This window comes from Danio rerio, chromosome 4 (genome assembly GCF_049306965.1).
Source record: "Danio rerio strain Tuebingen ecotype United States chromosome 4, GRCz12tu, whole genome shotgun sequence".
NCBI classification, from domain to species: domain Eukaryota; kingdom Metazoa; phylum Chordata; class Actinopteri; order Cypriniformes; family Danionidae; genus Danio; species Danio rerio.
Genome location: NC_133179.1, coordinates 52,801,422 through 52,816,694, shown reverse-complemented (window position 1 = coordinate 52,816,694; position 15,273 = coordinate 52,801,422). Strand labels below are relative to the sequence as shown.

The 15,273-nt window shown below is 35.4% G+C and overlaps 1 protein-coding gene and 1 long non-coding RNA gene across 2 annotated transcripts in view; one reads left to right on the top strand and one right to left on the bottom strand.

Moving 5' to 3' along the window:
• The window catches only part of LOC141381964 (uncharacterized), a 1,176,553-nt gene that overhangs the window by 566,871 nt on the left and 594,409 nt on the right, over positions 1 to 15,273 (bottom strand). The gene's annotated exons all lie outside the window — the stretch shown is intronic.
• On the top strand, positions 472 to 13,740 carry LOC110437783 (uncharacterized). The gene is made up of 3 exons (XM_017355729.4): positions 472 to 511; positions 1,761 to 1,910; positions 10,449 to 13,740. Exons 2-3 carry the CDS (start codon positions 1,826 to 1,828, stop codon positions 11,399 to 11,401), a joined length of 1,038 nt encoding a protein of 345 aa, XP_017211218.2. The 5' UTR covers positions 472 to 511; positions 1,761 to 1,825; the 3' UTR covers positions 11,402 to 13,740.

Below are 15,273 nucleotides of genomic sequence, written 5' to 3'. Positions count from 1 at the left end.
ACATGCAAGTCATCATGAACTGGATTAAAAAAAGTTTCTCAAAATTGTCTTAAAATGTTTAGATTAAAAACTTTGATCAACTTTAAATACTAAAGTGTGTGTTTGTGAGAGAGATCTAATCTATTTTATTTTTTATTCATATTTTTTATTTTATCAATCTTTTTATTTTTATTAATCTATTTTTATTTTATTTATTTCTGTGTTTTTTCTGTATTATATTTTATATCCATATTTGTTTGCACTACTGTCTTGTTTGTACGTATGCAATATGAATACAGTTATTTGTCATGCCCATAAAGCACCTAAAATGTGAAATGTGAGAGAGAGAGAGAGAGAGAGAGAGAGAGAGAGAGCAGAAATAGTATAGAGTGAAAACAAGGGAGAAATGTATCAATAAGTCATGACTGCAACAGTAAGTGGCAAAAAAGCTATAAAAAAGACTTTTATTTTGGCGTGGTGTGTGACATCATCAGGTGGCGCCGCTTCAGCGCTTTGATTCAACTGGAGAAAGGTTTGTGTTTTTAAATGTTTACGGATATAACCCGATTTAATTAAAGTTTCAGGTTTTTCATCCGATGCTAAATTATGTACCTGCTGTTGGAAATATTATTTTAACCCTTTATACAGTGTAGTACTATTTTATTCCCAGTAACCGAGGGCTTTTGTTTAAAACAGAAAAGTGTGTAATGCGAGCTTTAAAATAGAGGTAAAGTTGGTTTTATATTCACACATTTGTTCATTTATAGACTCTATATTGTTTACCATGTTACTTTGAATATTTGATCTGAATTAGCCTGCCAGTATGACTTGAAATCAACATTAGCACTGTTTATTTGACCATGAGAAATGTTGTACTTTGATAGTCATTGGCTGCTAATATGATTTCACTATTTAGAGTTTGCAAATAATACTTTTATGAAATTATATTATTAAGGGGAAAGTCTGAATGTGCAAATATAAAACCAACTTTACCTATATCTATACCTCTACCTTTATCTATAATGCCAGTAACCTGCGACCCCCCCCCCCCACACACACACATTCATTTATTTAGCAGTCTCTGTATTGTTTACCATGTTACTGAAAATATTCTGTCAGAATTAGCATGCAAGTATGACTTCTAAACAACATTAGCACTATCTAATTGACTTTAACCAATGCTGTCCTTTGGTAATTATTAGCTGCTAATATGATTTCCATATTTGCAAAGATTACTTTTAGGAAATTTTATTATTAAGGGGAATGTCTGAATACCCAAATATAAAACCAACTTTACCTCAATTATGTATAGAAGTAAAGTTAGTTTTATATTCAGATATTCAGACATTCCCCTTAATAATATAATTTCAGAATTTATTCATTGCAAATTCTAAATAGGGAAATCATAATAGCAGCTAATGACTATCAAAGTACAACATTGTTCACAGTCAAATAAACAGTGCTAATGTTGTTTTCAAGTCACACTTGCATGCTAATTTCGATCGAATATTCAAAGTAACATGGTAAACAATATAGAGACTGCTAAATGAACGAATGTGTTAATAGAAAACCAACTTTACCTTTATGACCCCTCAGGGGGTCCCGACCCTCACTTTGAGAACCACTGTTTTAAAGAAACGTTTTACCTGATCTCTTTTTGTTAATTACTCTCATTAATAGAAACTGTTAAAGCAAGTGTTAAAGAGAAGTAATTTTGTTTCTCTTCATTGTTTTATTTATTTTAAACAGGACATTTTTATTGTTTTGTTCATTTTAAACAGGATAAAGTGTTCAAACACAGAGAAAAACTCCTGCTGAAGTGACTGATCTCCACACTGTTATAAAGATGGCGTTCATTAAAGAGGAGAGTGAAGATGTGAAGATTGAAGAAACATTCACAGTCAAACAGGAAGATCTGCAGGAACAAACAGGTTGAATTTCATTCTCAAACACCAACTCAGTCATTTGATCCTCATTTAGATATATTTTAATAATAAGAATACTAAATTAAATCCATCTTGCAAACCTGAGTGTGCTGCCTAGTTCTCCTAAACGCACACGAGCACTCATTGAAAGACAGAAATAAGTTTCTTTTGTCACTTGTTCTCTGTTTTGTATTATTAGTCTGCCATTTTCTCTACCTGCTTAAGGTTATTGCTTTTCTTGTTCTTCTACTGTTTGTAAAGCGTCCTTGAGCACTGGCGCTTTATTAAATAAATAAATACAATCAATTTAAAAAGGTTTAACTGAGCTGATGATATTTGACCTACAGTATTCTCATAGAAGACTCAAAATTTTAAGCCTTAAAAAGTCTTAAATTTACGGACATATTGTGTTGTAGGTCTTAGATCTTTTTTAAACAAGTCTTCATTTTCCTTTGTTCATGTTTTGTTACCCAATCTGGCCAAAACCCACACAATCACCAACAGTCCACCTACATAAATCTTTAAACTTTTTATTAAAAAAGGTCATTTTCACTCTAATTTATCTGTTTTAATTATTTTCCTTACAATAACATTTGTTTAAACGATCTCCATGTATTTACTGCTGAGGACATCAACCTGGACAGATTGTTGTGCATAGATTTAGTTTATTGTAGTTTTTTAAACTTTTAAAACATTTGTCCATTTTTTATTATTATGAAGAACGTTTATGTTTGAATAAAAGTAGAGCTTGCTTGTTTTTACACAATATTTAATTTTTTTAAAGTAATATCTAAAATATATTAAAAATATTATTAATTTATTATTGTATTATTAAATGTATTAACTTATAATATTTTTTTGGACGGGGCAAATAAAAATCTTTTTTCATCTGGGTCATTTGAAAAGTTATTTAGCCTTTAGACCTTCATGAGTCTAAAATTTCATTCATAATGGTCTTAAAAATGTCATGAAAAGCCTTAAATTTAACTTGGTAAAACCTGCAGAAACCCTGGTTTAAAGTATGTCAAAAATTGTGGATACCCCCAGTATTAAATACGCTGAATGAAATAGACACTCAAGTGAAACATTGAACAGTCTGAGATTATTGACCATATTCTTTATGTACCAGCAGGCGGCGCCATTGGAATCTTTTTGCCTGACACTTTTTTTAAAGAATTAATTTTTAGATCCTAAAATCAGAGTTATGCTCTTTAGGCATGGGGCGATAACTATATTTAGGGTTTACCGCAGTTTGGAAAAGTCAAGGTTTTAAAACCGCCAACATTTTCTGCTGTACCTTTTTTATGTTTTGTTTAAGTTTTTTAGGACAACAGTATCTCCTGCAGAAAAGATATCCAAAGATGCCGTTTTAAATCGTAAAGAAATCTGTGATTCATTTGAATGATTTAGCCTGACATGTTTAGTGCTCCAAGATATTTTAAAAGTTTCTGAGAAGAAAATTTATTTTAGGTTATCATACTGTCAGAATCTTAAACTGGCCCATGCCCAATGCTGCTTGATGTTGCAAGGTCATATTTTCTCATTTTATTATTTTTCTTTGTATGTATAGACTTGAACACACTTGTTTGTAGAGCAAGTAGTGTGACTGTTTTCTGCCATTCATTATTTCTGGTCATTTCCCCAATAGGCAACTGAAGTTCTAAAACAAAAGCATGAGATTAGGTCACAACTATGACATGATTGACAATGGTTGCTGTTTGTCATTGTGCTCTGTTAATCCTGAGAGCTGATGCTGAGTATTTTTAGGGCTTTTCACACTTCAAATTGTTAACCCTGGGTCATTCTAATCCTGGATGAAGAGAATCCGGGGTTATCTGTAATCACATTCCACGCTGCTCATGCTATACCAGGGCCCTATTCCATTTACCAAGCTTAGAGAAAAAGCCAGGCTTATTTTGGATATGTCAGGTTTATTAATGGCTGAATCAGTTTCATAAATCAAATCTACGATAGTTCAAACTCAGTTACTCTGGCAACTCTGCTGGGAAACCTTGTCCAGGGCAGGTTAACTCTCAGGCTAAGTCTTAATTTCTTGCTTAATCAAAGTAATGTTGACATTCACCTGCTGTAATTTGATGCCATTTTAATTCACTGTATAGGCACTTAATAGCAAAGGTATATATTAGGGCTGAAACTGACGATTATTTTAATAATCGATTAATCTGTCGATAATTTTTTTGATAAATTGATGAATCGGATATAAAAAAAAAACAAGAAAAGCATTCATTTTCAACCCTTTATTCAAAAAAGCTCACCTTTGAGCTGTTATAATATTATTAATAATAACAATAATAAAAATAAAAACTTACTAGTTTTGTCCTGTTTTCAATCCAAATATGTAAATTTTTAGATAGATTTATACAAGACACATGAAATAGCATAATAAATTATGTCTTGTTTTCTGAAAAAGAAATACATCTAAAAATGAAGTCATCGTTTGCTTAAAACAAGTTAAATTATTTGCTAATTGTGTAAAAAAATAATCTTAATGAGATATAATTTCAAACAGAAAAGTATTCCGGCACCATGCTGGATCTCCGGCGTGCGGCCGTGAGGGGAAAAAAATTCAGAGCCTGCATATGCGGTTTAATTATAGGGATGCTCAAAATAACCGATTAACCATTAACCGAAAGAGTGCATTTGTAACCGATTAATGGAATCAGTTAAACGATTAAAAAATATACTTTATATATTTTTAAAGTTTGGCTGCATAAGGGGCATCTGTTAAATGGTTTACTAATGACCGCGAGTGTTTTGCTGTTGCGTGCTGTGTGCTCGAGCGGAAAAAAGTGTTTTACTTCAGTCTCGTCTTTTTTATTCTTCAATCAAATGAAAGCACTGCAGGGTTTCTGTTGAGTGACAGCAGTGTTTGGGTTGTCAAGGCGACTATGGCAAACTTTTAATTATGAAGGAGACTTGTGGTCGTTGTTACATCCAGAGCTGTATTACTTCACAGATCTTGAATATGACAGCAACATGACTCGCGCACACTAGCTGATTCAGTCGTTTTCCAGTGACATAAAAAAGAGTGCCGGGCTTCTTTTTTTTTGTCACAAATGTTGCCAAGGACTACATTTATGAATATAATGTTAAAGGCGATTCAGCGAGTTCAAATTCAGCCATGAAACTCGTTGGAAAACCTGTTACATTGCCAATTTGGGAACATTTTGGATTCGTGCCGAACGAGAAAGGCGAACCAATACTTTGGATGAAGCTATTTGTAGGGCTTGTTTGTTTTTCTTTTATTAAAAAAATTCAATAAATAAATAAATAAATAAATAAATAAATAAAACACCTTACGGATAGGATGCAACGAAGAAAAAGCATGTTTTTAATCATTCTTCATAATCTGATTCATAGCCTACATGTAATAAACCCATATTGCGCCAACAAGAACAAGCTCTAAAAGGTAAAGTTTAGAGTGAGAGGAGTTATTGCTATGTTATTAATATTAGTTGTATTATTAGTCTCCCTTTTCTCTACCTTCTTAAGGTTTTTGCTTTTCTTGTTTTTTTACTGTCTGTAAAGCGTCCTTGAGCACTGGTGCCATATAAAATAAACAAAAACAATAAAAACATTTGTAGCATATTATATGTATATCTTCATCTTTTCTATCTTTTGTGTGGGGTTTGTAAAAGCCTTGCCCTTGTCTCGTGCAGGTCTTCATCACATTGTCTGTAGTTGCAACTTTCATTTTCTCTGTCTCCTCATAAACTCGGAGTCTCCTTTACTTTACTTCTTTACTGTAAACGTGACATCGTCTTCATTTTGTGTTATGTGGATGGCTAGTGGCTTAAACGAATCCGGTAGTCCTCGGAGAACCATCGCTATGGGTAGTCCATCACTCATTAATTCTCCAGCATTTCTTAGAGCTGTAAAGTTGTTTTCTGCTCGTATCAAATAGTCTGTAACGCTCTCACTGTCACTCGTGCAGCTGTGTCAATGTTGTGTACATGTTTATTATGCGTGGTTTACTTTTGCCTGAATAATGCTCTTTCAGTATTTTTAGGGCTTTTCTCCTGTCATCGGCAGCATTGTGTCTTACCAGTGAAAGGCTTTTATCATCGATCAGTTCAGCATAACAATCAGCGCTCTGCCGTCTGTCCTCATCTAGTTGCTCCGCTTCAGCATCAGTAGGCTGATGCAATATAGTTTCTTTTAGCTTCAGAGTGTGTAAATATACTAGAAATCTCGTCTCCCATAGATCGAATTTTTCTTCTGATCCATCGAACATAAACTGCGGCGCTAGATATCCTCCCGCTCTGCTTACCATCTTTGCTAACTTTGCACCTGAATACGTCGCGTTAACTTTGCTTTCTTGAAAACGATCGCTAGTCTCGCTGCCTGGGGCCCATAACCTGTTGAGCTTGGAGTGCGTAGCTTAAGCACTAGACAGAACAAATCGTTTCATCAGCGTCTTTTATTACTCACTTTCACATGCTGTCTCTGTACAGCATGAACACGAGACGGTAACACTTCTGTTTATCAACAGTATAACGTGGAGACTAGAGCTGCAACAACGAATCGATTAAATCGATAAAAATAGATTATTAAAAGCATTGGCAACGAATTACATAATCGATTCGTTGTGTTGCGCGACCAGGAGACATTTGATAAGAAAAAAAAGAACATGGAGCGGAGCGGACTGAACAAGGCCTCTCTCCGTCTCTTGCGCACTGATACAGAGTTCAGCGCCTCAAGAAGACAGGGATGATGCGGAAGAATCACTACAGAATTCTACAAAGTCCCTGGTGCTGGTTTCTTTGTGTCTGGCGCTGAGCTAGAGAAAGACAGCGGGGTTCAGCAGGTTTTGTTTTCGGTATTCCAGACACTGATAGACGGCATTAACACAAAAAACTCTTACCCTATAAAGATCTAAACTGTGTTTCCCACAAAAAGACAAAGCAGGTTATGTTTCACAGCTGTCTTTTTCATTTATTTTTTTTGCTCGATATTACGAGCACTGCTCCGTTTAAGCAGTTGCAATATGCGCTGAGCCAAAGAGCTTGCGCTGAGGAGAGCTCTCAGTAAGGGACTGTTGGAAAAGTGCTGCTTTTTTTTACGAAAACAAAACCATCTTAACTCCGCTGAAACGTGTCATATTATCACAATTATGCAGCATTTTAACTGCCTAATACTTCATTTATGTTTTAGATATGTAAATACATACAAGTACTAGTAAAACAATACATTTAGAGTTTGTAAAACACACAAGAAAGTCTAACAATCCATTCAAATATAATTTGCTGATGTGTTTTATTTATATCAGATACACATTACACATAGTGAAAGTAACTATAAAGTTGAATCTAGGCTTTTCTAAGTTCACCAAACACTTACTTGCATGTATTTTTGGAGTAACTTTTGAATGAACCGGCTGAATCCTGCGTGTTCTGCTTTTATGAATGAGTTTATGTGAATTGGAATATCAGGTAGTTGATGGCATGATGAGCAAGTGTGTGAATGTTATCTTTTTTGGATCATTAATTTTTCCATCTGTTGTCATGTATAGCTGCACTGCAGAAAACTTTCTTTCTTAGTTATTTTGTCTCGTTTCCAGTTCATATTATATCTAAACGAATCTTACATCAAGACCAGACAAGAAAAATAGCATGAGAAAACAAAGTGTTGCTGTTTGAGATTATATCTTATTAAGATAATTTTTCTCACCCCATTGGCAAATAATTTAGCTTGTTTTAAGCAAACTATCATTAAAGTTTAAGGTTAAGTGATTTCTTATGGAATTTCATGTGTCTAGTAAGTATCTTCATTTAAAAACATTTAGATATTTGGATTGAAAACAGTTTATTATTATTATTCTAGGCATGAGCTTTTTTGAATAAAGGGTTGAAAAGGGCTTTTTTTAATCCGATTAATCGAAAAAATAATCAACAGATTAATTGATTATTGAAATAATCATTAGTTGCAGCCCTAGACGTTAAACACGTAAACAACATGATGTCATCACTACAGTACCGTAATACACTGGACATAATTATGAACCCTTCAGTGATAAATATTAATACAATTAGCAAGAGTGCCAGTTAGGGATGTAACTGTATCAGAATTTCATGGTACGATAATACCTTGGTATGAATGGCACGGTACGGTATTTATTGAATAATTTACAGGAAAAACAAAACTACTTAAAACTACTAAGACTTGAAAAAAGTGCCAAAAGTGTTTATTTACCTTAGCACTGAACATATCAATGACATACAAATTAGCCATCTATCTGTAAGTTTCAAAACAAGAACTTCAATTTTTCAATTTTAATAACAAAAAACTATTAAACCATATTAAAAAAAATAAAGTTTCAATTTAGTATTGTTGAAAACTCATCACATTCAACATTTAATCACTCACTCACTTATATAGAGATGGATTTTTTAAGAAAAATTATCATATAACTATAATCTGGTAAAAGCTGGGATCTCTGGGCATGTCCCCGGCAACAGAAGAAAAAAAAAAAACCTCTCATTTGGGACTGAGGTTTCTGGGACAGAGAGATATGATTTAGCCAAGGTTGACAGCAGTGGGTAACGTTGTGCAATGTCTTTCCACCACTTGAGAGGACAAGCCATGAGTGAGATAGAGGTCTCTTTATGGTACAAGTCAATGTCTGCATCAATCTAACAAGTGTGCTGTGTTCTGCAGTCACCATGACTGTTTGTAGTCGTATTCCCCGACTTATATTTTACCACAGTCTGGCAGTGCCTGCATACTGTTTTTTTCTTTGTCTGTCACCTTTTCTCCTTTATCGTATCTTTTTAGAAAGAAACCGAAATGCTTCCACACATCCGATTTAAAACCCGCTTTAGGTTCGATCATTTCCAGCTCTTTTTCTTCCCCTCTACTAGCAACACACTCCATCTCCGCGTTACTGGATCTGTAGTAACAACAGACCAGAAAGGATGATGGCCATGCCTAGGCTGATGGGAATTGTAGTTCCCGCTACCTCCCGTTCGCTTCATTTGCCTAAGCAAACTTTTCTCAGAAATATAGTTTTATTGAGTCATGCGCCTACAGTAATATTGAAAAAAATTACTATGACGGTATTTACAATATTGTTACATCCCTAGTGCCAGTACTTTAATACAAATAATACACGGTTATCACAGATAATCCATAATAGACATTGGAGAAAACTCGCACCAAAGGCACGCTTGTGTCCGGATCCAATATTATCGCTTAGACAAGAGAAGAGGAAAGCCAGCGCAACAGGTCAAATGTACAAAGTGAGAAAGAGGCAAAGATGAAGTTTTACAGCAATTCTCTGTATAGTGAAATAGTGGCTCGTGTGCTGTGCAGCCTTCACTCACCCTCGCCTCCGTCCTAGTATTGCGACATCGCGCAGTGTAGATAAATGACGTTAGTATGTAATAACCTATTCCAATATCGATTATTTTGACACCCCTAGTAACGAGTAACGATGCAGCACATAAAAAGTTAATCGAAGTAAAAGTATTAAACTTATTGAAAATATGTACTGAAGTAAAAGTTTAAGTAGGAGAAAAAAAATAATACTTCAGTAAAGTACAGATACTGCCTTTTAGTAATTAAGTACAGTAGTGAAGTAGTTCTACTCCGTTACTATACATCTTTGGAAAGGTGCACATTCCAGCCTTTATGCAGATGTTGTACAGATATGTCTCATGTCTGAGAGGTAAATATTCAGCTGTTTGTTCGGCTGTTACCTCAGAACTTTTTTTTTCTGATGCGTTAGCCAGTCAGGCACAGAATGAAAAAGTATTCCCTGTCATTTTGTTGTAATTATAAATATATACAAATAAAAATAGGCCATTAACAGTGTAACTACCCGCTGGTTATTAAACAATCCACACTTCCAAATACTGATGTCCACCATGCGTTTCATTTATTGAACACCGTGAAGACTGCACGATCAACACAATCAAAAGGACATCAAAATAAACAAATAATACATAAAACAATGTTTAGTTTACCGTGTTGGCCTGATAACCAGCTGTAGAATAAGCAGGAGCATTAAACAGGTGCTTGCATTGAGATCTCACCATCCTGAGTGACCATACAAACTCTTGCAGGTTAAATCAATCAATGAGAATCATGTGACTTTCCACTCAAGCCAACCGGAAACAAAGAAATTAGTAACAAACATATATCAATACACATTCATATAATGAAATTCAAAACAATAAACAAAATTACAAGCTGACCAATCAGCGTCAGCTACAAACAGCTTTCAAATCTGTGTCTTATTAATATGACCAAAAATACTTTTATGAGAAACTTGGAAAACTGGACTGACACGGTTTCAATTTACTATAACTTCTATGTGAAGTGTCTTTGACAGAATTCACATTGTAAAAACACTAGATAAATGAAGATGATTGGAATCTGCTTAAGTGTGTACACGTTAATGGACCAAACAAACTATGATCTGATTTATTTTACATTTATCATGCATCAAAATTACATTGTGTGTGTGTTTTGATGAGAGTTTTTAAGACTTAATGAAAACTAATGTTTATTTATTTATTTCAGACCTAATTGAAGAGAAGGAGAGGAGTAAAGAGGAGGAACATCATGTCAAAATTGAGGAAAAAACTCATTTACAGACTGATGGTATATTGAAAAGGAGAGACAAAAATAGTTTCACCTGCACTCAGTGTGGAAAGATTTTGGCAAGCAAAAGCAAACTTAAGGTTCACATGAGGATCCACACTGGAGAGAAACCATTCACATGCACTCAATGTGGGAAGAGTTTCAGCATATCATCATCCCTTAATCTACACATGAGGATCCACACTGGAGAGAAACCATTCACATGCACTCAGTGTGGGAACAGTTTCAGCCACTTATCACCTTTTAATAAACACATGAGGATCCACACTGGAGAGAAACCATTCACATGCACTCAGTGTGGGAAGAGTTTTAGCTTATCAACATCCCTTAATCTACACATGAGGATCCACGCAGGAGAGAAACCATTCACATGCACTCGGTGTGGGAAGAGTTTCAACTGCTCATCAAACCTTAGTAAACACATGATGATCCACACTGGAGAAAAACCATTCACGTGCACTCAGTGTGAGAAGAGTTTTAGGATATCATCATCCCTTAATCTACACATGAGGATCCACACTGGAGAGAAACCATTCACATGCACTCAGTGTGGGAACAGTTTCAGCCAATCATCATCTCTTAATAAGCACATGAGGATCCACACTGGAGAGAAACCATTCACATGCACTCAGTGTGGGAAGAGTTTCAACCGATCAGAACACCTTAATCTACACATGAGGATCCATACCGGAGAGAAACCATTCACATGCACTGAGTGTGAGAAGAGTTTTACCTGCTCATCACACCTTAATCGACACATGAGGAAACACACTGGAGAGAAACCATATGCATGCACTCAGTGTGGGAAGATTTTCAGCCAATCATCATGCCTTAATCTACACATGGTAAGCCACAACGGAGAGAAACCATGAACTACGAAACTCTGACGGACTCTGACCTGCGAAATCGCATCACTTGACTGTGAGACCAATCGAAGATCAAAACATGACCTCTCTGGACCGAAATTCTAAAAAATGTTCCAATCGCACACTGTTTTTAATGTCTAATCATCTTGTTTGTTCCCGCTCCTTTTCGCAACACCATACAACAGAATTTTGCATGCTCAAACTCTAGTGTGACCGCAGCTTTGGCGTGGGATGAGTTTCAGTAACTCTTCAGACCTTAATAAACGCATGAAGACTCACACTGGGGAGAAACCATTCACATGAACTCAGTGTAAGAAGAGTTTTAACCGATCAGCAAACCTTAATGAACACATGAAGATCCACACTGGTGTGAAAGAGTATATGTGCTTTGAGTGTGAGAAGACTTTTATTACAAAATTGAAACTGCACCAGACGTTTTACACTTGAGAGACCATACAAGTGTTCACACTGTGACGAAAGGTTTAATCAGTGAACACATCTGAATCACACAAAAGAGGATTCACACTGGAGAGAAACTGTACATCTGAAATCTGATGTGTCTACAGAATTGGACAAACAGTTGCACACATTACATGAAACACACAAAACATTTTCTCATGTAGGGATGTCCTGATACAACATTTTAACTTCCGATACGATACCGATATTGCAGCTTTCAGTATGAACCGATACCGATATATATCCGATATCAGCACAAATCATGAATACTTTACTTTTTTAATTTTATAAAATATCTTAATTGAATAAACAAAAATACATTTTTAAAGTGCAAAATGCTAATTAAAGGTCATTTCAGTTTTTTTTTATCATCAGCAAATAGTAGAAACAGCTGAGAGCAGGAACATATGAAAAAAATATTGTTAATTGAACAAGGTTCAGTGTCCAAAGTGTCGATTTCAAACACAGCTTTTTGATAAATTTTTGTTCCAGTTGAGCTGAAAAATATCTTTCAAACTGGGCTTCAGAAATAAGTTATTGTTAAGTTAATAAAAATGTGCAGTATGGTTAGTACAAACCATAGGTTAGTTGTTTGTATCATAAGAACATTATGGCTGTATCAATGTTCCCAAACATTATAAATTGTATAATAATATATATTTCACATATTATCTTTAAAATAAATATACATGCAGAAGCTGAATTGAAACACACATTTTCTCCACTGCACATACAATGATATGACTTTTAAGAATAATTTTATTTATGAAAATTCATTATATTTGCATAATATATTGCATAAATTCCACCCTACTGCCCACATGGGAAAAATTAGACAATGTACAGACAGACAGAAACTGATGTGCAAAGCTGACACTGTTTATCAGAGCACTTTATCTTTCTGGGCTTTTTAACGAAGAGTTAAACATGGGAATGTCTCTAATTAAATTTTCCTTCTGCCCCAAAAGTAATACCATTCTTTCTTTTAAACTGTAATGGCCCTCAGCAAAAGTATGATTTCTTATTCTTATTTAACAGACAGTTAAAACAACAAAAATGTTTAGCATTTTACATGAAACCGTTTCCTTTTAGAGTGTTAAAGTAAAAAAATAAAATAAAGAATAATAAATCCACTATTTCACTCCTATTATCCATGTGCACCACTGACAGGTCAAATCTGCTCCCTCTCTAGTCTTGGTGCTGCTGAGAGATTGAGATTCACCGGCCACTGTTTGCTTGTAATAATGTAGAAACGCAGCTAAAGAAAGCAGAATCTGGGACATGATAGGCGATTTAGAAATCCTGGCTGAATGCATTTTTAAGTCGCAAATAGAGGACATGTCCGGGAAAAAGACAATGTACTGTATTTTCACTCTAAATAATGAGCTGGATCAGTCTATTTAGTAAAAGGCTTTTTTTTCTGGGTGTACTCTTCTCAAAGTTAAAGTCAGAGCAGGTGTCCAGCGCGTCTCTGTGGGTCTGCAGCAGCAGAGCCCGCGAGTCTGTGGCGGAGACTTTTCTCACGCACACAGAACCGGGCCGCTGAGGTAGTCTTATGTGTGGGAAGCGCTGGTGTTGAATTAGGTACATTGGATGCACCAAGACATGCCATGACGGAATTAAGGCTCGCACGATGTGTGCTACGTCGCAATTCGGTCCCTTTTGTTGCTTAGCAGCATATACAAAACAATGTAAAGATCGCTTGGCGTGAAGTAAATAAACCAGTAACGTTAGACATGTATGGAACCAGATTAGTCTCAAAAGAAATTCACGCAAAAGACACGATGTACACATGCATAGCCAAATTCACGTGCATAAAACCAAATTCACGTGCGTAAAATATTTATTTATATTCACAAAAAAATTTTACGGGCACAAAATAAAAATACATTTTCATAAAATACGTTTCACAAATGCAAAACACCATTTGCAAATGTATAAGACAAAAAGTTTTGAATGTTTAAAACTTGCGAGTTCATCCTGGATGAGAATGTGCAAATCCTCTTTCACGTACGACTCCCCCTAGATACGTGTGTGTGCATTTTTGAGACTTTCCTGCCAGAGTCAGGGTAACTCGTACCTTTCAGCCAATCAGATGAGAGCTGTATTCAATGACACCAACTCTGCGCTTCATTTGTGCAGACTGTTCCTCTCCAGCATGGCGAACGGAGAAAGCAGCAGTCGCACTTTTTTTCATTTATTTATTTGTTTGACCATATCTTCACTCTTTTTGGTTATCATAAGTATCAATCCAGCCAGTTTTACAGAGCCATTGTGGTCCAGTGGTCAGCACGTTGTTTTACCATGTCCTTGGACCCGTGTTCGAACCACACATAAGTTGGTACTTTTTTTACTTCATTTTTATTGTTAATATATATAAAACTGTAAGGTTGTTGAACAATTGAAGTTCTAAAGCAGCTGTTTTCTTGAAAAAGACGTAATAGTTTCATCAGAAACTAAATGAAACTGAAAAAAAAAGATATTTACTCAGGTGAGGATCTTTATTTTTTTTTCAGTTTCATTCAGTTTCTAATGAAACTATCACGTCTTTTTCAAGAAAACAGCTGCTTTAGAACTTCAAATGTTCAACAACCTTACAGTTTTATATGTCTTAACAATAAAAATGAAAAAAACACAGGTCTAAGAGCATGGTAACCCAACGTGCTGACCACTGGACCACAAATGCGCTGCAATAAGAAAAGCAGAGCTGCGGCAAAATAATGGATAAAAAGAGTGAGGATATGGTCAAATAAATAAATGAATGAAAAAAAAGTGCGACTGCGACTGCTGCTTTCTCCGTTCGCCATGCTGGAGAGGAACAGTCTGCGCAAAAGAAGCGCAGAGTTGGTTTCATTGAATACAGCTCTCATCTGATTGGCTGAAAGGTACGAGTTACCCTGACTCTGGCAGGAAAGTCTCAAAAATACACACACACATATCCAGGGGGAGTCGTACGTGAAAGAGGTTTTGCACATTCTCATCCAGGATGAACTCGCAAGTTTTAAACATTCAAAACTTTTTGTCTTATACATTTGCAAATGGTGTTTTGCATTTGTGAAACATATTTTATAAAAAATGTAATTTTATTTTGTGCTCGTGAAATTTTTTTGTGAATATAAATAAATATTTTATGCACGTGAATTTGGTTTTATGCACGTGAATTTGGCTACGCATGTGTACATCGTGTCTTTTGCATGAATTTCTTTTGAGACTAATCTGGTTCCATAGACATGTGTTGTTGTTGATAGCGTCAGCGTGTGCTACCATCACAATAGATTTCTATTGACTTTGCTATCAAGCAGTATTGTGATCACGTGGGCTTTGCATGCTGGCTCTGGATGTTGCTAAACAGAATAGCTGTAACGGAGTTTAGAGTGTATCGGACTGCTTTTATCTTAGATTTTTAACGCAGTCCGATA

Coding starts and splice junctions, on each gene's coding strand:
- LOC110437783 (XM_017355729.4), top strand. CDS start 1,826: ATGGCGTTCATTAAAGAGGAGAGTGAAGATGTGAAGATTGAAGAAACA. Junction 1,911..10,448: donor AGATCTGCAGGAACAAACAG/GTTGAATTTCAT, acceptor TATTTATTTCAG/ACCTAATTGAAGAGAAGGAG.